Raw genomic sequence first — 22,826 nt, 5'->3', positions numbered from 1 at the left:
TAAAATAAAATAGAATAAGTATGCCTTGAAGAAAAAATAAAAGATATAAATTTAATCAGTTGTAATTATTATAACTTAATTATATTCGATTATATTTTTATAGAAATCTAACTTTATTTCTTATATAGGAGGAACCAACATCTCAACATGTTAAATTGTGTATATAAATATATTAAAAGGTTTGTAGGAGAGGTTATACTTACTACAAGCATTATGATGTGTTGTTGAATTCATGTAATTATTTTAATTTACATAGTATGCATTTTGCTTTTGAAAGTGACTTAAATGCATATTGTATGAGTTTTGTTGTGATTCATGATTTTGTTAGGACGTTGAAATTATGATTTTTGGTTTAGCAACAGAATTTGAGTATTTTGTAAAGTTGATTCATGGTTTTGTTTGAATGTTAAAAATTAACAGGCTAACGGGCTAGGCCAGGCTATTTTTTTTTTTTATAAACGGACCAAATCAGGCTAACAGTTAAACTCGTAATAGACTTGGGTCATGTCAAATTGAAATCTTTTGACGTAGGCTTGAGCTTTTCGGGAAAAAACTTGGTCCAGCCCAACCTACTTTCACCCCTAATCCTCATGATTCATGAACTTCAGATTGCAGATTCATTTATTATCAATTATTAATATTATCAACTTGGAATGGGGACACTGAATAAACGACAAACCTAATTTTCTTATTTTCAGGTTCGCCAATAAATGACCAACCTCACTTCGGTCCAACCCGAATTTTAGGTAGCTTCTTGAACTAATTAACCCAAAAAAAATAAAAAAAAATCACTTCGAACATGTCAGTTTTTATCTTACTATCATAATTAATTTTTTTAAACATATTCTAATTTCCTCTTTTGAGTTCCTCACAAGTTTTGACTTCGGGTCATATTATAATTAGGATTTAAAATCTCTTAATTAACGGAGCTAATATTAAAAAACCCTTGGGACGACGACGTTTCAGAGTGGGTTCCCTTCTTTGACATAGACAACGGCAGTACTTCCTCATAATCAGAGGTCACTGCCACAAACTGACTTTGTTTTTTTTTTGCTAATCTGTCCTATTGTGACTTTCTTTCCTCTGTCCCTGCATGATAATATTATCGTGCGCCTATTGAGTTACGATTTGTTATATCTCTTTTTCATGGTATTGTTAGAGATGTATACAATTTATTAATATAATTTAAAGGTTTATCATCTATTATTTAACACGATCACAAAAAATTTCCTACACACACAACATTCTGTGGGGTCCGCAGCAAAAAAAAAAATTTGGCACGCAAAACGAATCTCTATAACATAACACAATCATTTTTTCTACAACATAACTCTTATAAAACCCATAATTTAATTCAAATAAATTTTGAATTGAATTAATTATTTACATATTATTATAGACTCGGTGTATCGGGTTCGATTCTCGTTGTCACATATAGGTTGGTCTACATCTTTTAAGCCCAATAAATTTCTTTGTAAAGAGACGCGTTAGAGATATATAAAAATCATTAAGGTTAAAAACTATTGCTGTAACCTTATTCAACGACAAAATAACTTAAGCTTTTGGGTTGAATTAATTCTTTACGAATACAATTTGCATATTTACAAAGGAAAATATTACTCTCCTTTCACGTAACATAATTTTTTCATATTCTTTCGCTACGATTTTCGCACCTCCATTTATAACTATTAGTATTTTTATTAAAAGGAGAGTAATAAAGCACACTTACAAATCGTAGTTGAAAAAAAGAGAGAGTAGTTAATTAGTAATAATGTAATATATTATGGAGTAAAGTGTTTGTAAAGATAGATTGCTCTATAGATAGATACGAGTTACGAACTAGAAATTGGATTAGGATCAAAATCATAGACTGTCCCGAGAAACACACAAGAAGCGGTGTTCCATGCAAACCTCTTCCCTTAACAAACTGAAATTGTCTCTGTCTGTCTCTTTCTCCCTATATTGGGTGTCAATGTCATTGATTCCGCAATGGAATCGGTGACAAGCACAAAACCAGACACCGTGATCCTCTGGTGATGCTGATTAGTTCCTTCATAACATAACATAGTCAATTCCACATTCAAAATCATTGCTTTTTGCTTTGTTCGTTACCCTTGCTGTTGGTGACTTTCTGGGTTCCTTCCATAATGGTATAGAGAGAGACAGAGAGACAAAGAGAGAGTTTGGAGGAAGAGAGAGAGAGAGGGAGGCAGAGACATACTGAAAGGGGGTCCTACTCTGCTTAATTTTTGAGGGGCATCAACAGTCCCTGTCAATGATTTTTACTTGGGTGGTGTTTGTGCCTCTCTCACTCTCAATGACCCATCCAATCAGTATCAGTATCACACTTGCTTCTTGTTGGGGAATTTGATCAATAAACCAAAACTCTCCCTCTCCTCCTTTGTTTCTTTTACCCCTTCTCTATCCTTTGTCTCTGGGCCTTTTTCATCACAAGGAGGATTTCGAATTGATTCATAGGAGGTGGCTCAAAAGTGGATCTCAGTCATATGAAGAGACTCTCAACTGTGAGTTTGTTTGATTATTGCTTTTGATTCCCAACCTTCTCCCCTCAGAGGTCCCAATCCACTGTTACTTTTTGTTTCCACTGTTAAGCTTAGTAGTGGGCGGAGTAAGATCTAAAAGCAAGATTTTTTAAACAGATCAAGAACACCATGTCTACCTTATATAGTATAATTTAATTTGTTTTACTTGTTAGCACTCATGCTTAAAGAAGTGGTAAAGGAGAACTGATTGGTGATTGGTTTAAAACCTCTTCTTGTTTTATTAACTGTTTGCCGAAATGTTGCTGATCTGAGTGGATTTTTATGGATTTTTAACTCGTCATTTGAAATACTTCAATCAATCGTCTATAGCTCTGTAATTTCATACATTAATGGTTGTTAATTTGATCAACATATCTTCCTTTTACCTTAAGGTCCTGCTCTTGTTGGAGTTGAAGAAGCATGTGAACTGCAGTTCATGGTTTTATAAAAATTGATAATAGTTCCACAATGAGGAAGCTTCTAACTGATGTTGACATGTTTCTCTTGCAGCTGGTGAATGTGTTTCTGGTACTTGCATTGTTCAGTTGTAGGCCATGGACAGTATGGAGCAGCTCACGCTGCAAACAGATAAACTTGGAGGTAGTTCGACCTCATAGTGTCAGTATTACCGAATTTGGAGCAGTAGGCGATGGAATCACTCTCAATACAAAGGCATTTCAGAATGCCATCTTCTACCTAAATTCATTTGCAGACAAAGGTGGAGCCAAGCTGTTTGTCCCAGCTGGCCAGTGGTTAACTGGAAGTTTTGATCTTATCAGCCATCTAACTTTATGGTTGGACAAGGATGCAGTAATTCTTGGATCATTGGTAAGCAACTCATTGTAAACAATATGGTTAAATGCAAGGAAAAGGATGTATAGTACAGTTGCTAAATGTGTTTGCTTTGCTGGCTTGTCTGCAATGTGGTTATTACATACTAGGTAGAAGCTCACTTTCAGCATAGATATGATGTTCCTAAACTATATATGTTTCTTATGCATATTAAATTTGTGGCAGTGTTTTATTATAGTTAATTAATAATTAATAGGTACTTTCGGAGCTACATATATGTGTGTTAATTTACTGTGCAATGATTATTTTTTGTTGGGCTTAAGCAATCTACATAAGTTATGTTTGTATTTTATACACTGGCTGAAGTCCAATAAACTTGGTAGTTTAATTTGTTCAGACCTTGTGGTCTCAATTATGATATGTAGCATGTGAAACAATGACATATCATGCTTGTTACAGAACTCTGAAGATTGGCCAGTTGTGGATCCTCTACCATCATATGGTCGAGGAAGGGAGTTGCCAGGGGGAAGGCATAAAAGCCTCATTTATGGGCGCAATTTGACTGATGTCATCATAACAGGTTGGTAGTATTCAACAAAGAATTATCTTCTATACATATATTTGGATTTATTGATGTCTTTGGTGTCCCAATGAAGGTAATAATGGAACTATAGATGGTCAAGGGAGTATCTGGTGGAACAAGTTTCAGAACAAAACACTGGATTATACACGCCCCCATTTGGTTGAGTTGATGAATTCAACCGAGGTTCTGATTTCAAATTTAACCTTCTTGAATTCACCATTTTGGACCATTCACCCTGTATATTGCAGGTTTGTTCCCTTCAGAAGGATTGAATTTATATTTTCTTCCTTATTTTCTGAACTTCATGCACTTTCATTACCATTTTAAAACTGTGCAATAGTGAAGCTTTCATGATTAGGGGGAGATTTGAGACTGTTTTTCTGGATGAACAGCCATGTTACAGTTCAGAATGTCACAATCCTTGCTCCTCTTAGTTCACCAAATACAGATGGGATTGATCCAGGTGAGTTTTCTCTCCTTGGCCGGAAAATCATACCCTGTATTATTGACAATGCACAAGTATTCTATATTGATTTCCAAAAGCCCAAAGTTTAATCCAGTTTTGGTGCAATATCAAGTTCTTGTAATAAATTGTTTGAAAGGGAATTTTTTATTTGGACCCAAAGAAGACAGATTTTCTATATGTGGTGCAGTATATTCATAATATTGTCTTAGTTAAAAGCAATGTATCTCCTAGAGTAGTTAGATTTTACATGTCCGGATTAACTTCTCTGCCTTCCAGTTGACACTTAAAACTGTGGGAATGTCTTACCAATTTTCTTTCAAAAGACTTATCAGATTCTCATATATACCTTTTCTATATATCTGGTGCAGTATATTCATAATATTGTCTTAGTTAAAAGCAATGTATCTCCTAGAGTAGTTAGATTTTACATGTCCGGATTAACTTCTCTGCCTTCCAGTTGACACTTAAAACTGTGCGAATGTCTTACCAACTTTCTTTCAAAAGACTCATCAGATTCTCATATATACCTTTTAATTGTGTTCAGATTCTTCAAACAATGTATGCATTGAAGACTGTTATATAAGCACTGGTGATGATCTGATTTCCATCAAAAGTGGGTGGGACGGATATGGCATTTCATTTGGTCGACCCAGTACAAACATAATCATCCACAGACTCATCGGAAAAACGACGAGTGCGGGGATTGCTATTGGAAGTGAGATGTCTGGAGGTGTATCAGAAGTTCATGCAGAAGATATTTACATTTTTGATTCACATAGCGCTATCAGAATTAAGACTTCTCCTGGCAGGGGTGGTTATGTTAGAAATGTCTATATCTCTAACATGACCTTGGCTAATGTAGATATTGCTATTAGGTTCACTGGTTTATATGGGGAACATCCAGATGACACTTATGACCCAGATGCTCTACCTGTAATAGAAAAGATCACTATTAAGGATGTGATAGGGGAAAAAGTCAAACGTGCGGGCCTTATACAGGGTATAAAAGGTGACAACTTTGTCAATATCTGCCTATCAAACATTACTCTTAATGTCAGCTCAAAATTTCCATGGAACTGCTCTTACGTTAAAGGATACTCTGACTTGGTTTCACCGGAAGCTTGTGAGCCTCTCAGAGAGAGAATATTCCCAGAGCATTGTTCAGATTGTTACTATTTACCAAATCACTTAAAGAGTTCGAGTAATCGAAACAGCTATGCTTGGTTGCAGTCTTGGTAAATTGTGGATGCTACCAGAGTTTACTAATAGCTGAAATTTGATTGGTAAGATTTTTCAGAGATGATTGTTTTTCATGACTTGTGTGCAATAACAAATAATTGAATGATTTATTATAAATGAATTTGAATGATTTCATGTATTGTTTTTCTTGCTACATTTGGTTTTGGGAAAGAAAAATGAAAACTTTATTTCCATAGATTCAAAACTAATTTCTTTCTTTTTACGGATATTAGATATGCAGCAGAACTTGAGGCAATAGCTTCTTGACTTTCCCCTGGAATTAGCATCTCTTGATTGAAATATGAATTCAATAACCTAACCTTCACCTTCCAGGAAGGAGGAATTAATCAATCTCAAGCCTCTTTTACACTGAAAGCATGTCAGCAAAATTATTGTTGGTTTGTTTTCATTTTTAATTTGAGTGAGTCAAATTATCTCAGGATCTTGTCTTGCTGAGAAGAAAAATGAGTAAATTAAAAGCTTAGTTTAAAATAACTTTGCCTTTATAATGATAATAACCACATGTGGAAAAACAATAATAATAATAACAATGGATAGGTGGAAAAATAGCATGATTGTATTGCCTTTATATGAAAATTAACACATCGAAAGGGCCATACTTACAGGTGTCATGTATAAGTTAAACAGAAATCCATGTTACATAGAAATTGACTAATAATAATAACAATGGATAGGTGGAAAAATAGCATGATTGTATTGCCTTTATATGAAAATTAACACATCGAAAGGGCCATACTTACAGGTGTCATGTATAAGTTAAACAGAAATCCATGTTACATAGAAATTGACCATCCCATGTATAAATTATGAGGAATCATATTACATAGAAAATGGATATGGAGAATGGAACATATCAACAAATATTTCTCTCTAAGGTTGAGAATCTCAACTTTCAAAGTACAATGCCTATCTTGGGGATGGTTCACTTCCATCTTTGCTGATAACTGAACATAGAACCTGCCTTGAAATATGTGTTTCAAGCTCCCTGGACACACCTGTTAACTTCAAGTCAAAACTGCTTCTATACTTGTGTTGTGGAGATGGCAATATGCTGCTAGAGAACACCGTTGGTGAGCCAGCAGAAAATCTCCTTCTTGGGCTTGAAAACCTTCCCGGTGATCCAGGATGTCTCCCTTTTGCAATAAAAGTTGTTGAGCCAAATTCTTCATTGTCCATATTGCTATCCGCATTCATCGATGGTCCACATTTCGTCTCAAGGGGAAGAGGTTTTAATGAATTATGTTCCCCCGTTGGCTTTTCTTTCAGAAGCCTTTCCCTGGCCTTCTCAGCTGCCAGTAGGGCTTTCTCTCTGGTCAGCTTTATGAGTTTCCATGGGTTAATGCTTACGTAGAACTTCTTTGTCTTGATCAAGGGGGAAGGCTCAGTTTCCCCCTCAATCCTGATAGACAACCTAGGTGAACTCTGAAACTCAAAACCAAAATGCCCTGTAAGGTGCGAGTCAGAATTACGGCATAAAAAGATGCAGTCCATCTAATTCATACCTGGTTTACCCTCTGCCCTTTGCACAGAAACTTTGACATTAGTGTTGGCTTTTCAGGTGAGTCAAAATCAATGCTATCATCAGAAGAAAAATCAGAATCATCAAATGATTCCAATTCCATGGCTTGGTTCTCTTCTTTCATTGCCAGGATATAGTCATAGGTTCTCATCCCCTGCATCAATAACAAACACAATTCAGTGCAATGAACGTTCCAGTAAAAGAATAACACCAAACAATATACATGATAGCCAGAAATTGAAGGCTAGAGCACTGTGGTAAAATGATTACCAAGCAATGTAATTATCTTCTAACACTTTGGCAAACTGATTATTACCGCGTGTACTAGTCTTAAATATTAAAGCATAGTAGTATTATAATAGTTGATAGTTTAAAATCAGGAAAGAAAACTACCTTTCGTATCAGGACCACATGAAAGAAGAAAAGCTGCCCCAGTGCTGCTGAACTATAAGCTGTCAATAAGAGAAGCAACACCTGAAGCATTCCAGGAAGTTCAACCCAAATCAAAAGTGATGATGAATCCAAAATTCAAGTCTGGCACAGAATACAACGATACCCAAAAACAATTCAAAAAACTATTACACATATGGTGGCAAGAACTCCTCTTGGAAACTCTACATAAAGCTTCCTCTGAAGCTCTTTTTCTATTCCTCTTTTATCCGCAAAGCACCTGATAAATATAGCAATTGCAGCCCCTCCTTCAATGATAAGCTGTACACATGACAAAAATGTAGGAAAAGATTCAACTAACCCAATTGAAACATTTTCTTTTATTGTGGTCAGAAATTGAAAGAGACTATAATACCGAGGAGAGGACTAACCATTAACATGACCGAAATCATCAGAAGAAAGAATGTTGAGTAGTTTCTTTTCCCAATACAGTTATTCAACCACTGGAAACAAAGGAAAGCAATTATATCTCAATAATCAAAGAGGAGAAAGAATTTACAAATGCCAGAACAAAAAAAGATTAGGCTAATAATAAATACTAACCCTGCAATGATGATCAAACCCTTCAACGCAGCGATTGCAGGTCCTGCAGTGCTTACTGTGCTTCTTCACCTGATTCAAATAAGAGCAAAATAGTATGATTTAACAGCACACTCTTAAACTCATGAGAAGCTCTCAAAGTTATAAAAGAACCTCAAAATCACAAAGTGCACAAAACGAGATGTCATCCTCTTTGAGATCGGGGACAATGGCATCATCATCATCTTTCATGACAAGGGGGAATGGAAGCAAAGGCTCCATTTGGACACTTGTCTTCCACGGATCCAAGTACTTCCTCTTAATGAAAGTCCTAAGCATCTTCCTTTCAACCCTCCTAAAGAACCTCATCACAATCTGACCAAGAATGAAACCGTAGTTCAGCTTCGGAATCGCGTTCGATTTGGCTCTTTTCTTCTTCCTGAAGCTGGTTCTGTCTGTGGGGTCAATCGCCGTACACCTTACGAACAGAAATATAACCGAGATTGCCTGTGCAAAACAGAAAGTTATAAACAAAACAAAGTTATGATTTTTTTTTTTACTTTTTTTTTTTAAAAAAAAAAAAGACCAAAATTTGAGTTGAGATTGAATGTGGAAAGTAGAAATTACCACAAGGGAAAACATGAGGGTGAATGTTATCTCGGCAATTCGGTTTCCGAGGAAAAGTCCCAGGAAAGTGTAGAAACACACCACCAGAAAACTGTAAACTGCCATGCCCACAAACTGCCAGATTTCACAATCACAAGTTAAAAGAACTCAAGTCCACCATTCGAAACATTCAGTCAAAATACACATGCAATAAGATATGCTTAATTTTTATTTTTATTTTAGGAAAATAATGAATGAAAGTGAAATATGGGGGAAATAAATAATTAAAAAGAAAAAGAAAAAAAAAGGGTAGGTACCTGTAAAGGGTGAAGAGGACGTTGCCATCCATGGCGTCTCATGGTATATGAAATGTGTTTTTGAGCTTAGAGGTATTAGAATTTAGAATAGCTTCTTTTTTCAAAGCTTTGCTATTGCTCCTTCCTCAACGGTCGATTCTCTCTTACTGGGAGGGGCTGAGTCTAGTCTTAGTTTTCAAAATTGAACTGAGCGGCGCTCGATCCCAATCAACGGGTTAGATCTGCCTTTTTTTCCTTCATCCAACGGATACCAGCAATTGTAGCTTAAAAGACTAAGTTTGTGGGACCCTTCAAATTCAATTGAAGGATCAGGTGGAAGCAGGCTGCATCGTCATGGGCTGGACTCTTGACTTCATTTTCAGCAAAATAAGCATGGCTTTAATTCTTTCCGAGTTTCAATGTTCTTGATGAAGGAATGAAGTTACTAGTTTTTAATAAACTGTACTTTGGAAATGACTAGTTCCTAGTACTAATAGTTCTTTATTCTCTTTTATTATTTGTTCTCGTTTTTCTGGTTTAAGATACTTCGTAGTTTTGTGCTTTGGTTTATTTCTTCTCGTTCATATTTGGTGATGTGGCGAATAAATTTACATTACTATTATTCTATTAATAATATACGATTTCCTAAGTTTTTTAATACAAATTAATTAAAGAAATTATTTAAAATTAAATTTTTTAAACTTTAATTATATAAATAAATACGGGCGAATTGGTCAGTCCAAATAATCTACAATTCGTGTAGTCGGATTAAATCAAAACTTTACCGGCTCAAACTATTCTACATTGGGTTCAGTTCGTATTAGTCCAACATAAATGGGCTTAATGGGCTGGACAGATTCAAATTGACTCTCTAATCGCTTACTCACTTTCCTTTGTCTTATCTCCCACTATGTCAAGTGTCACCATCACAGTAAGCTCCATGCCCAAATATTTCATTATATTTTAGACACAAAATATTTAAAACTAGTTATCAAAAAATAATTAAAAATAAGTAATTTTTCTTTAGTTACTCCCCTAGAAAATGAGCCATGTGAATACTACTATGTCATCGGAAATTTATGAGGGCCTTGTATTGAGTAACCGGCAATTTGCGGCAAAAAACTAATTTCGACAAGGCTTTTGTGATTTCTTATATCTGGCCCAAAAACTTGTTGAAAATTATAATTTATGACAGGTTTTCACTAAGACGCCTGATAATGATCTCTTAACTGTCACGCGGATTCAGGGAGCCAGTGTCAGGAGATTACCACCAATGAACTAAGGCTAGACCAACTATGCCATGTGGATCCAACACATTATAACCCAAAACCTTAAGGCTTTCGGTTAATGGGTCCTCTCACATATATCAACTTCACTTAACCCATTACCAACCGATGTGAAACTCATCACACTTGAATAACTTAATAATCTCCCCCTCAAGTGTGAAGTCCACCATTGGTATGCTTCTCTCCAATCTAGTACCCAGACTCAAAGTACTCAACCCGACTCTAGCCAATCAACACGCTAGCCCAAGCTCAACTCGACTTTGACACCATTGTCAAGCTGGTCTAGGGGAGCCCGTGGCGGGGGACTACCACCAATGGACTAATGCTAGACCAACTACACTAAGTGGATCCGACACCATGTTACAATCCAAATCCTCCTACTTATATCCACTTCACTTAGTTCATTACCAACTAATGTGAGAATCATCACACTTAAATAACCCAACATTAACCACCTCCAAATGTGACATCTTATTCACTAGAGTGACAATACCCCAATCCATCATTTATAGTCTTATATATGTTGATAGGGGAAGTTTATTCTTACATCAGTATAAGAATAAGAAATCTTATACTAGATCTTGGCAATTAATTTACTTGCATCTAATGTTTCACACATCTAATGAATTAGAATCATTCGATATAAAGATTCAACTGCTAATATTGAAAGCGTAATTTATACTAATGTAAAAGCTTAAGTACACCATTGTAAATCATCCATTTACTAAATTTAACAAATATAGAATAAAAGCCTAATCAAACATGTCAAAGAATTGGAATATGCCTACTCTTATATATATATATATATATATAGGGAGGGTTCTTTTGACTCCAGAGTAAGATTTTTAAGTCTTACTCCTCATCTTAGCCGTTGATTGACGGAAATCAATGGTTGTCATTTGTAAAGTAATTAATAATTAATTAATTAATATGACTTCCTAAATTATAACTGTTGGATGAACGGAAATCAAGGACTGAGATGAAGAGTAAGACTTATAAGTCTTACTCTGGAGTCAAATGATCCTTTCCTTATATACATACATACATATATATATATACATACATATATATATATATATATATATAAAGTCTGGTGTTTGTCAATTGAAATGATATAAATTATGTCATTTTAAGAGAGAGATAGACACAAGAAAATATTTTTTATTTAAAATTTAAATTAAAAAAAAACCACCCACTTTCTCTCCCGTGATTTTCATTCCTTGTGTCTATCTCTCTCTTAAAATGACATAACTTATATCCTTTAAAATGACAAACACCAGACCTTATATATATATATATATATATATATATATATATATATATATATAGAGACAAGATCATTTGACACCGATATCAAACAAAATATTTGACACCTCATATGAGAGTGATTGATTTTGCCTTGATTTAACGACTCTGGTTTTTAATAGTGGCGAACCCAGAATTTTTTATAATAGCGGGCAAAAATAAAATTTTATTAAGTATTATTATGACTAATATGAGATACAAACTATTATAAATTTTTTTGAGGGAGGAGCTAACTATTAGTATTAATAGCCTATTATTATTAAGGGAAATATTAGCCTCATGTGATAGGAGACAATAAGTCTCTCCTACACACTCAAAAAGATGTGGGACCCACTTCAAACTCTTTTTTCTCTTTTTCTGTGCAATGGGACCCACATAAGTCTGTGGGTGTAACATGAGATATCTTATCTCATGTTGCATAAGAAAATATAATCGCTATTATTAAATATACATAAAATAATAAAAAATTAAAATTCAAGGAGGGGTGGCTGCCAGTACTAGTCCCTCCGTCGGTCTGCCTCTGTTTATAAGCATGTAATATTGTTGATATGCCTTGATTTAACGACCTCAGATGAGGTGTCAAATTAAAAGATTGACACTTGGGTCAAATGATCATAGGCATAATATAAGTATAAAGGAAAAAAAAACGTTTATACTTTTAAGGATATAACTTTGTGTTATTTTAAATGAAACAATATCGTTTTGGTGCATAATTAGTGATTTTTTATATTCTTTCTCTTTCTAATTTTATGGAGGAGGGAAAATATAAAAAATAACCAATTATAAATAGCATAAATTACAACAAGTCCGACAGTTTGCAAGACAAAGATCTGGATCCTCTTATGTGAAAAAAAAACATGACATGGTCATATGGAGAATCATAACTATATAAATGTGGGATAAAAGGTAATAAAAAAAGAGAGAAAAAAAATATTAAGATAAGTAGTTATAAAATCATTACCATTTATTTATTTTTGTATGGTTATGATCTTCCTATACGATCATATCATATTTTTTTTTTCACACCATTTTCTGTACATAGAAATACATATATATAGTGAAATATACTTGCCCAAAATTCTGATTCTAGCTAGTTGGTGACTTGGTATGCAGTACAAGATTGCGGAAGTTGTGTGGACCCATTGTTGCTAATATTATTATTTCCATCACTGCCTGATCTTGGTTCACCAATAATTGATGAGATCGCAGCTGTCACCGCTGCAGTGAAGTTTGGATCCGAAGCAATGGCTGCACTCAATGTCTCCAACCTAGTCAAAGGTTGTCGTTGCCCATTTTGAACTAGAGGCACACCTCCAAGTGGCAGCTTTTGGGGGAACATAACGGGGTGCCCTATTAACTCAGAAAAAGCAGTTCCATGCAATGGCAATGGTGGAGGGAATGTAACCCCAGAGGAAGGCTCTCGAAATAGCTGCATGGGGTTGGAGATTTGGGTCATGTCGAGGGTGATAGTGGGGAATGGTGCAGAAGCTGACAGGGTTGCCATTGAGACATAAGGTATTGAAGAGAAATATCCTGCTGAGTTTATTAGTGCTTCCTTGCTCGTTGTTGAACCTGAACCACATAAGAGCATCGCTGCAGCTGCTGATGTAGAATTCGCCATGGCAGTCGCTGCTGGTGGGAGAGGATGGTTATGATTTCCTTCGTAAGTTGTTATCAACACTGTCTTGTCATCTGCGCATCTTTGCACCTGTATAACCAAATATATACCATTATGTTACAAGATGGAAAGAAAAAAAAAACTAACCAAAAAGAAAACCTTGAAGGAAAATCATCAAATTAAAATTAAATCAAATTGAAAACAAAACTAATCATCTCTCCCAACTGCTTCTGGTTTTTTCATTATCTCTCTAATGGGTGGATATTGACCCATTTTTTAGTTTTATTTGGCTTATATTTGACTATTAATTTCATTAGAAAGCGGAACGCGACAACTTAGTCACATAAGTTTTCATTCCATATAAAGTAATAAGTTGCGGGCTTTGATAATTTTATATTATATTTTTCTAATAAAAACTAATTATTTACCTGCTTACGAACTGGGCATCCTAGAGCCATAGTGCAACGATAATAGGCACGAGGGCAAGGGTTATCCTTGGCCATTTTTTGTCCATATTTCCTCCATTGACACCCATCGCTAATCTGAAAGCACGGATTGTGTATGTATTAGATAAAAGTTGGATAATATTGAGAAATGAAATTGAATTAGCCTTAATTAGCTAGCCATATATCGAATTGAAGAATATGAAATACAGAAATAGTATAAATTTTATGCATAAAATGAAATTAAATTACCTGAGGAGCTTCTGATCTTGCACGCACGGAAACCCTGGCTTTTCTTAAAGGAAGCTCGCCAGTTTTGGATTCTTCTAACTTGGGACTCTTAGATGATCCCCAACTCATTGAGGATGACCCGTCAAGAACATCTCCTTCATCAGGAGTAGGACAAGCATTGAGTTGCTTTCCAATTTTGAGTTTAGTCAAATGATGGTCACGATGCTTTGTTATAATTGGCTCAGCATTGTTTGAGGGAGAAACCAAAGTCTCTTGATCAGTCTTATCATCAGAAACCGATGCGACATTGACGTCTAATTCGGTGCATGGCAGCGGGTCAAGAAATCGCTGCGGCGACATCATCTTATTTGTCACCACCTTCTGTTCGATATATATATATATATCACATCAGCACTTTGAATTTTAACTTCTTGTATACAAAAAAGTTATAAATGTAACGTGACCCATATATATGTATGTAAATTTTGACTTAGCATCTTATCCACTGAGCCATGGATTACTTATTCTGTGGAAAGGCAATTCTGTGGCCTGTGCTTTAACACCATAGTATTAATTATCTCAAACAAATCACAATGTTAATGTGGGTATTTTCAAACACTAATTCTACTTATAAACTATATATTTTTGTAGGGAAAGAATTCGTTTATAAATTGTTTTTATAAATTTTTGTAAATTACATTATATACTCTCAAAAGTACATAGTGTAATCTAATATATTTTTGAAAATACATAATATAATTTATAAAAATTTATAAATAAAAAATTGATAAATATAACCCTCCCTATTTTTGTAATATCATTCAGAAAAAATATATTGAATGAAGAGATCACGCTTTACTAGCATTCATGGTGGATATGGCTGTTGTTGGAGGACAACGCCATTACGGTCAAGGTTCAAATGTTGGTAGAGTAAAAAAAAAAAAAAAAAAAAAAAAAAAAAAAAAAAAAAAAAAAAAAAAAAAAAATCACGCATTCTGATTTAATTGAGGCACACTTTCCCATTTCTTTACCTATTAAAAAGGGGAGTGAGGAAGGAGGAAACAATAATAACATGAATTAAAACAACAATCTTTATTTGGATTGATAAAATTAATGAAAATATCAATTTTTTATTCCATTGCGAGGACTGAGGATCTTTTAATAAGATGAGGACTGAGGATCTTTTAATAAGATATGCATTATAGTGTTGAAGCATAAATATAGTGTCTGAATTAGATTATTTTAAAGTTAGTAAATCTTTTAATAAATTTTTTTTTTCTGAAAGAGCATAATAAAAAATGTGACTGTTAACAAACCCACCTGACAAGACTTTTGTTTCTGCAAGGCCATGAACAATTGTAGTTGGTTATAGTCTTTGGTGGTTTCATCCAGCATAGTTCTCAACTTGCGATTCTCTTTTTGTTGTCTATGTAATTCCCTTTGAAGTGTACTCAGCTGAAAGAAATAATAATAATAATAATAATAAAAACATTTCCATTCTATATTATCAAAAAGATATCAAAACTTAGAGATTGATAGTTCTTAAAAGATATCAAAACTTAAATACGGGAATCTCTTATGAAGTGCATACAGACCTCAGTATTAGGATTTGCATTATTTGTTGACCTTGAAATTCCAGCACTGGCACACTTTAAATTCAGCGCCGTCTGTGTATACACAGCATAAAATAGAGATTGAGAAAAAAAATTATATTTAGAACAAGGGAAGTTATCATCTATTTTTTTTTTTATAATTTTTTACAAATTCAAAACTCAAAGTGCATAAATAAGGAGTCAAAACATTTAGCGGACAATTAAGTCCATGTTTTGTTTAATTTGATAACTCACGTTTACGAGGGGATCAGTGATAAGAGTTGCTGATCCATCTGAAGTGAACCCATGACGATGATGCTGAGCCTCTTGATCATGATGAACCTGCCGCTGGCTATTTTTGTTATTGGTATTATTAGTGTTATCATTATTGGGCGGTGAACCCGTTGAGAAGAAATCTACTTCTTTGATGGAAGGATCGCTGTCCTCGGCGGTGTTGTCGGTTGTCGGATCTAAATTCTGGCGGAGGAAGCCGGCAGAGCTTAAGAAGGTCAATTCACGGCGGTGTTGTTGCATTTGGTGGTGATTTTCCATATTTACTGATACAAAAAGAGAGAGAGAGAGAGAGAGTGAAAGAGAGTAGGAACAAAGAGGTGGTTTTGCTAATTAGGCTTTCAACGCAAAGGGTTTAAATGGGGGCTTTTGCTACTGCTCCTGCATCCTCCTTCGACCCTTGGAGCTTCATAGTTGAGACTTCAGAGATAGGTGTACCAGAATTAATAGATATATGAATATTTTTTTTTAAATAAAGTGATGTGAAAGATTTTAAGAGTGAGAGGAGATATTTATGTGTGCTTACACTATATTATTATAAAATCCGGATAATTTGTCATTTCTTTTTTTTTTTTGGTATCCAATTTGTCATTTGTCATTTCTACTATTATAAAGTATTTCCATTTTGCTATTTTTTTATTTTATATAATCACAAATATATAAAAGGAGTTTTATAAGAGTTATATTGTAGGAAAAGTGATGGTGTAATGTTATAGAGATTCGTTTTGTGTGCCGTAATTTTTTTTTTCTTCAAAAAGTGTGGGTCCCACAAAATGTTGTGTGTATAGGAAACTTTGTTATGTCATGTTAAATGACAAATGCAGACCCCATATATAAAGTCACAAACTCACAATAGTTAAGGGAAAAGTGTGTGTCATTTTAAATGATGTAAAGTTGTGTCATTTTAAGTGAGAAAAAGATAGATAAAGAAGGAGAGAGAGTGGACAAAAAAATATAAAAGTGTGGGTCCCATCTCTTTGTGACACTGAAAGGATATAAGTTGAGTCATTTAAAAGGATAAACACTTTTCCCATAGTTGAAAGAGTCTCCTAGTCGCAATACTGTTTCAGTGAGAGTGTTAAAGTAATATATTTATGGAAAAAATATTTCTGCAATTATTGTAGATAAATTATCTGTATTTATTCCCAAAACGATGTTGTTTTGGTATTGAAATCTTAAAAATTATAAATATAAAGACTATTATAACTCTGAAATAAATTAAAATTAAAAAACATCATAATTTTCGCCTCAAAACGATGTTATATTGGGCTTATTGCAAATAACTTATCTGCAGTAACTGCAGAAAAATTGAACCCTATATTTATATATAAAAATATTTATACGGTTACTTTAGATAACATTATCTACAATTATCTTTTTTTAATTAAGTCTGACCAATCATACATAATTATAACAATAAAGCTATTTTTTTCTCTCTCCTAAGACATTGTCGGCTGACGTGGCGGAGAGAAAAAATGCAATTTTTATGTATGACTAGTCAGACTTAGTTAAAAAGGGATAGCTGTAGATAACCTTATCTAAAGTGGCTGTAGAAATATTTACCCCATATATATATATGGCTTTAATGTTTCTAAAGGGAATGTAGATAAGTTATCTATATTCGCTCCCAAAACGACGTCGTTTTAGGTTGAAAAATTAAAAAATTATAATGAAAAAGACTATTATAACCCTGAAATAAATTATAATTACAAAAATACTTTGATTTCCGCATCAAAACGACGTCGTTTTTTGCTCAATGTAGATAAGTTATCTACATTGACCGTAAAAAAAGCGAACTATATATATATATATATATATATATATATAAAGGAAAAGTATTTCTCCAGTCACTGGAGATAAAGTTATCGAACTCAAAATGCGTCGTTTTGATTTATAAGATTAAAAGGTTATAATGATAAAGATTAATATAACCTGCAATATATTAGAATTACAAAAATACCTTGATTTCTGCCTCAAAACGACGTTGTTATGGGCTCATTGGAGATAACTTATTTCCATTGACCGAGAAAATCTCTACCCTATCTATATATATAATATGATAAAATTGCATAGAGTTTATTTTTGTTTCATATATTATGAGTAAAAAAATTTCACGCTATCATTTACTTAGGGGTTGATATTATTTTAATAAGTTTAGCAATATTAGCAATTATATAATATGTTAAACTTATTAAATGATATGATAATATAAATTATTAAATGTAAATATGATTATTTATAGCTAGAGTATATGAAATTAAATTAAATGATAAATATTAATTATTATATAAATACATCTTTCAATTACTCATCACCAAATTTCTTGCTCTACAGGTTAAAATTAATTGAAAACACTACTATGCATCAAAAAGAAAATTTTAAAACACTACTTGACCATTATCATATATGTTTTATCTTATTGAGAAAAAAAATTGATGGCAAAATAGTTATTCGTTAATATGCTACTTTTAGTTATGTGAATTTTTAAAGTTTTTTTTTTATTTTTATTCACACACTAATCAGTTGATATTAAAAACAATTTTTTCTAAAGTACTGAACTATTCTTATACAAAAAAAAAAAAAAAAAACAAAGTACTGAACTATTTGTGCTCCTTTTAACTTATAGGTTTTAAGCAAAGGCTTGCACGTGGGAACATCGTCTTAGTGGCACGGCGCTATCTAACATTAGTGAGTAACTAGAAGGAGGAGCGGGTCCTGCGGTTCTAAAAGAAACACCTAATCCCACTGACTTTCATCTTTGAAGCAATGAAGCTATGACCACGTTGATGTGATCATCCCTCCACGTCAACTACGGTTCCTCGCTGCCGTCCATACAAACCTTATAATCTGTCAAAAGGAGAAAGAAAATAACCAAAAATTTTAACAAGCAATTAACCATATTCATCTATAAAAAAAAAATTAATGAAGAAGGGAAGAAATATCGTATGTGTGATAAGTGCATATATATGCTTTAATAATTAAATAAAGATTTAGATGACGAAGAAATATAAAATGATTTTCAAAAGTCATAAATAGTGTTAATGTTGATAAATTATTAGATGCCATTCAAGATGAATGGATATTTATGAAACAAAATGAGATTTAAAAAATTATTTAGTTATCACAAAGTTATAAGAAAGTTAGTTGCAAGTAGGTTTTAAGACCAAAATTGACTCACGCAAGGTCAGATAAGTGGCAAAAGTATTTATTTAGAAAGATAATATTGACTAACAATTTTTATTTTTTTTGGGTATACAGACTCTAATTATCTTTTTTGACTAGTCATTTGATATTTGTATAAGTTTTAACTTTTTGAACCGGATATAAGACTAATTTCGAGTCGAGACTTAATCACAGTAAAGCTTATTGCTCCTCTTCAAAGATATATTTAATGGGAATCGAATCCAAATTCTCTTCTTACTTACTTAGTCTGTGTTGCCAATTAAGTTAGACCCATTGAATCATAACTAGACATTTTTAACCAGTCCCTAAGAAAGATTCTTTCAACATTATTATGGTACTTGTGGATTATGATATGGAGTTACACCAAATGTATGAGAAAATTATTTTTTAAATAAAACTTAGTGTAGTAAATATATATACTGCAAACGTGTTATATGATGGCAGAGAGTGATCAACCAATTGGCCTTTCATTTATGAAACTAAACCCAGATCCCACCATCTATGTGAAATACGATTTATATATGAACATATTGTGCATGTCTCTTCAACTTCAAGTCAATGCCAGGTTATATAGGTTAATTCTTTTATATATTCTTCTTTCTTTGTCGATAACTTTGACATAAATGGCATTCAATAGACGAGCTAGAATTGTACAAGTGATCATCAAGTCGTGATCCCAACCAGTAGGCTTATTTTTTCTAGGAGCTTTTAAATTCTAATTTATAAATTTGAAGCCAAAAAACGCACGCCAGCTTTTCCGTCCAATATTCATATAGACAGCAACAGCTTACGACATTATTGCACAAATAAAAGCTATATATACAAGTAAACGAGTGCGGTCAATCCCGTGAATGAGAAAATTGTAGTATCGTGACTAGAGCCAGCCGGGTACTCTTAGTAGTCTTTTTGATAACTAAATCAAATTTAAAATTCGTAGATTTAAATATTAAACTTTAGAAAGTACTCGCATTATTGTTTAAAAACAATTTTTTAACCGGATAATATAATTCAGTTGGCACATAGGAGTTAAGCATGTGAGGTTAGAACATGTGTTCGATTAGTCTCAGTATCATCTTTGGAAAGAATTTAAAAGCAGAGCCACGTTGGGGCAGGGAGGACCTTGACCCATTCTAAAATTTGAAAATTAGCCATATTTAAATAACCGTAACTAATTTGCAAGCTGATTTTCAAATATTAATCCAATTTTAGACATAGCTAAATTATCGTAGCTAGGTTTGGTATGAATTAATTTTTTTTTTGCCTTGGCTGGGTTGCTATGCAGGCTCCACTGTGGGGTTTAAAGCTTTATCCTGGAATCATCTAGAACAAGATTGCTTTCCGTGAAGGATATTTATGATTTATATAAAAAAAAAACAATTTTTTAAGTGTAATCTTAAAATTAGAAATGTTTTCCTCATACGTAACCCATGCATAAAGGAGCAATAGCCGCCGCACGGAGTAGAAGCCAACGCAAAGAGCCAGATAAGTAATAGGTTACAGGAGTATGCATGGTATTATAGAATAAAGGACTCAAGTAGACCCCCTCAATCCCTCATCATAACTTTGACAATTTTTGCCCGCACGTTCAGTTCCAAAAGCACCAAAATCGCAAATCAGAACTAAAGCTTCACGTGTGTGTTAGTTGCTTGCTTCTACTACTCACTACACCTCCTATATATATAGATAATAGACTCCTATTATTAAGCATAAAATTTCGCGCTATCACATATATACCTTCACCAAGAGAAAGTTGAATGAAAAGCAAAGTTGAATAAACCTGTATTAATACGTTCTTGTTTTTTCTAATCTTTGTGTGTTGTATTTTGATATATATAATCTTTAATGTACCGAGATAAAGAAATTTACCTAACACGATAGTAAAGATTAACAGAAATTAGCTAGACACGTAAGATCGTAGTGTTGCAATCTGGTTTCGTGTTTAATCCATATTCTGATAGTCAAAAAAAATGACAAGGGAATGCTTTTCAATATAATTAGCTAATTAATTAATCTAATTTTATAATTTTATGCCTACAATTTTATTTTGTATATTGTATTACTTTGCATAACCAATAGGGCGGAGACTTTAAACCTAAAAGTCACGGTTTGCGGTGGAACAAGTTGTGGGCATCACCCATTAATTGAGGGAACCTGATCTAAAGAATTTGGAAAAGGGAGAGACCTCATTTGTAAGAGGGGGCAGTGCCTATTTTCAACCATAGAGACGACTTTTTTTTTCTTCAAATCAAAAGTGGGGTCTTCATCTTTCGTTTTGAATTAATGCACCTTTGTCCGCTTGATTTAATGCATACGGGTACTGGAAGAAAAAGAAGTTTATACATAAATCAACAACCGTCTCTCTCTCTTTCTCAATTCCCACACTAATCTCTAAATATAATGTTTTGCCTTCAGAACCCTTTAGCCTTTTACTCATTGAAAAACATGTCTAGAGTCAGATAAAATTGAGAGAATGAAAAGGAAACTGAAATTGTTTAATAATAAATAATATTGTTTTGAGAATAAATGCAAATAATTAATCTGCAGTAACTGCAGAAATATTTTTCTGATTTTTATGTTACATTATGAGCTTATATTGAGAAGCTCTAGTGTCATGTGACTAGTTTTTTTAATTAAACTAACTAATTACAACTATTTAAACTCAAGCAATTAATCACATAGAAAATATATTTATTTAATATTTTGTTTTAATGTGCTGGTCTCACACAAGACACAATAAACAATTTGGTTATTATCTGAAAAGGGATCGTTGAAGGAAGTCATTGTTCTTCGATAAATCCGACACGTATAAGAAGAGCTCTAAGAAGTGATTTTATTATCAATTATTATTATGTGGTAAGAAATTTATTTGGTTTAATTAGAGATTTCATATTTGAACGCCGGAAATAAAAGTCACTTCTTCTAATAAATTCGACGGTACTCGAATCAAATTTGTCGAGTAATTGATGAATATATGAAAAAAATAATCTTATGTGATATGAAGTTATGAAAAAAAAAAATTGCACGCTAAATTTATGGAAAAAATTGAATATAATCATATTCAAATTACTCTTTATTTGAAAAAAACTATTGGAAAGCATCCATATATGCAGACATACATGATAAAACAAGTATAAATAATTATTTAATTTTTAAGTGCAATTATTACTTGAATGCAATAATAATAAAGAAGCTACTGATTCAACTCATAATAAATTCTTTAGATTCTAAATGAATTATTTTATGAAATCAATAAAATGTGTGACCACCGAGTCTGTTTCAAGGAGGGTATACAAACTTAATCTTGAATCCGACAAATTGTAAGCGATGAACACATGAAATATTTAAAAAAAAAAAGAAAGAAAAAGACTACCACTTAATCTGCAAGTTGGTTCATACGCAGGACAAGGACTGAAGAGAAAAATGCGAGTGACTGCGAGGAGTAGTGGGCTACCACTTACTTATAGTGGTCTGCGATTGGGCTTTACCCTTTTTGGTCAAATTAGTGCAATTTAATTTATTTGATTTTTATTATTATTTTGGTTAATGGGTCTTGGGTGGTGGGCCTCAACCCATCTAATCAAACTTACCCGAGATATCCATATCAGCCCAATCAATTGAGATTGTCCATTACTTAGGCCCACTAGCAGTATGGTTAACAGGTCAAGTTTCATTCCTTGTTTTGTCCGCCATATATTCAAATATCTCGCTCAAATCATTGTAAGTTGTAACTACAAGAAGTACGCATCAAACACTCCCGAACGTACTACCTTCGTCCCTTCTCATATTGATGTTTTCACGCAAAAGTATGTCTCGGACCAAATGACGTAGTGATCGAGGAACAGT

The 22,826-nt window shown here is 33.3% G+C and overlaps 3 protein-coding genes across 4 annotated transcripts; 1 reads left to right on the top strand and 2 right to left on the bottom strand.

Annotated features, from left to right (window-relative positions):
- The first annotated feature begins 2,393 nt into the window (after positions 1 to 2,393).
- LOC133311016 (probable polygalacturonase) lies at positions 2,394 to 5,623 on the top strand. The gene is made up of 6 exons (XM_061512023.1): positions 2,394 to 2,525; positions 3,054 to 3,371; positions 3,795 to 3,915; positions 3,992 to 4,166; positions 4,311 to 4,381; positions 4,929 to 5,623. The coding sequence occupies exons 1-6, from the start codon at positions 2,508 to 2,510 to the stop codon at positions 5,621 to 5,623; spliced, it is 1,398 nt and encodes a 465-aa protein (XP_061368007.1). The 5' UTR covers positions 2,394 to 2,507.
- Positions 5,624 to 6,550: 927 nt separating this feature from the next.
- Positions 6,551 to 9,097, bottom strand: LOC133311054 (protein S-acyltransferase 18). The gene is made up of 9 exons (XM_061512072.1): positions 9,056 to 9,097; positions 8,760 to 8,873; positions 8,307 to 8,639; positions 8,157 to 8,225; positions 7,985 to 8,056; positions 7,746 to 7,874; positions 7,557 to 7,637; positions 7,147 to 7,317; positions 6,551 to 7,066 (listed from the first exon to the last, which is right to left on the bottom strand). Exons 1-9 carry the CDS (start codon positions 9,095 to 9,097, stop codon positions 6,551 to 6,553), a joined length of 1,527 nt encoding a protein of 508 aa, XP_061368056.1.
- A 3,453-nt stretch (positions 9,098 to 12,550) lies between these two features.
- LOC133311032 (probable WRKY transcription factor 47) lies at positions 12,551 to 16,187 on the bottom strand. Of its 2 annotated transcripts, none has more exons than XM_061512045.1 (6): positions 15,765 to 16,187; positions 15,513 to 15,584; positions 15,238 to 15,372; positions 13,939 to 14,298; positions 13,672 to 13,785; positions 12,551 to 13,333 (listed from the first exon to the last, which is right to left on the bottom strand). In XM_061512045.1, exons 1-6 carry the CDS (start codon positions 16,059 to 16,061, stop codon positions 12,716 to 12,718), a joined length of 1,596 nt encoding a protein of 531 aa, XP_061368029.1. In that variant the 5' UTR covers positions 16,062 to 16,187; the 3' UTR covers positions 12,551 to 12,715. The 2 variants fall into 2 exon arrangements, with proteins under 2 accessions (XP_061368029.1, XP_061368037.1); XM_061512053.1 differs by having other exon boundaries at positions 13,939 to 14,295.
- Between the last annotated feature and the right edge of the window lie 6,639 nt (positions 16,188 to 22,826).

The sequence above is a fragment of the Gastrolobium bilobum genome, unplaced genomic scaffold (genome assembly GCF_033153095.1).
Source record: "Gastrolobium bilobum isolate Gb01-03AN ecotype WA unplaced genomic scaffold, APGP_CSIRO_Gbil_v1 utg22866, whole genome shotgun sequence".
NCBI lineage: Eukaryota > Viridiplantae > Streptophyta > Magnoliopsida > Fabales > Fabaceae > Gastrolobium > Gastrolobium bilobum.
Note: the sequence above shows the minus strand (reverse complement) of the source record. Positions and strands in the feature narration are given on the sequence as shown.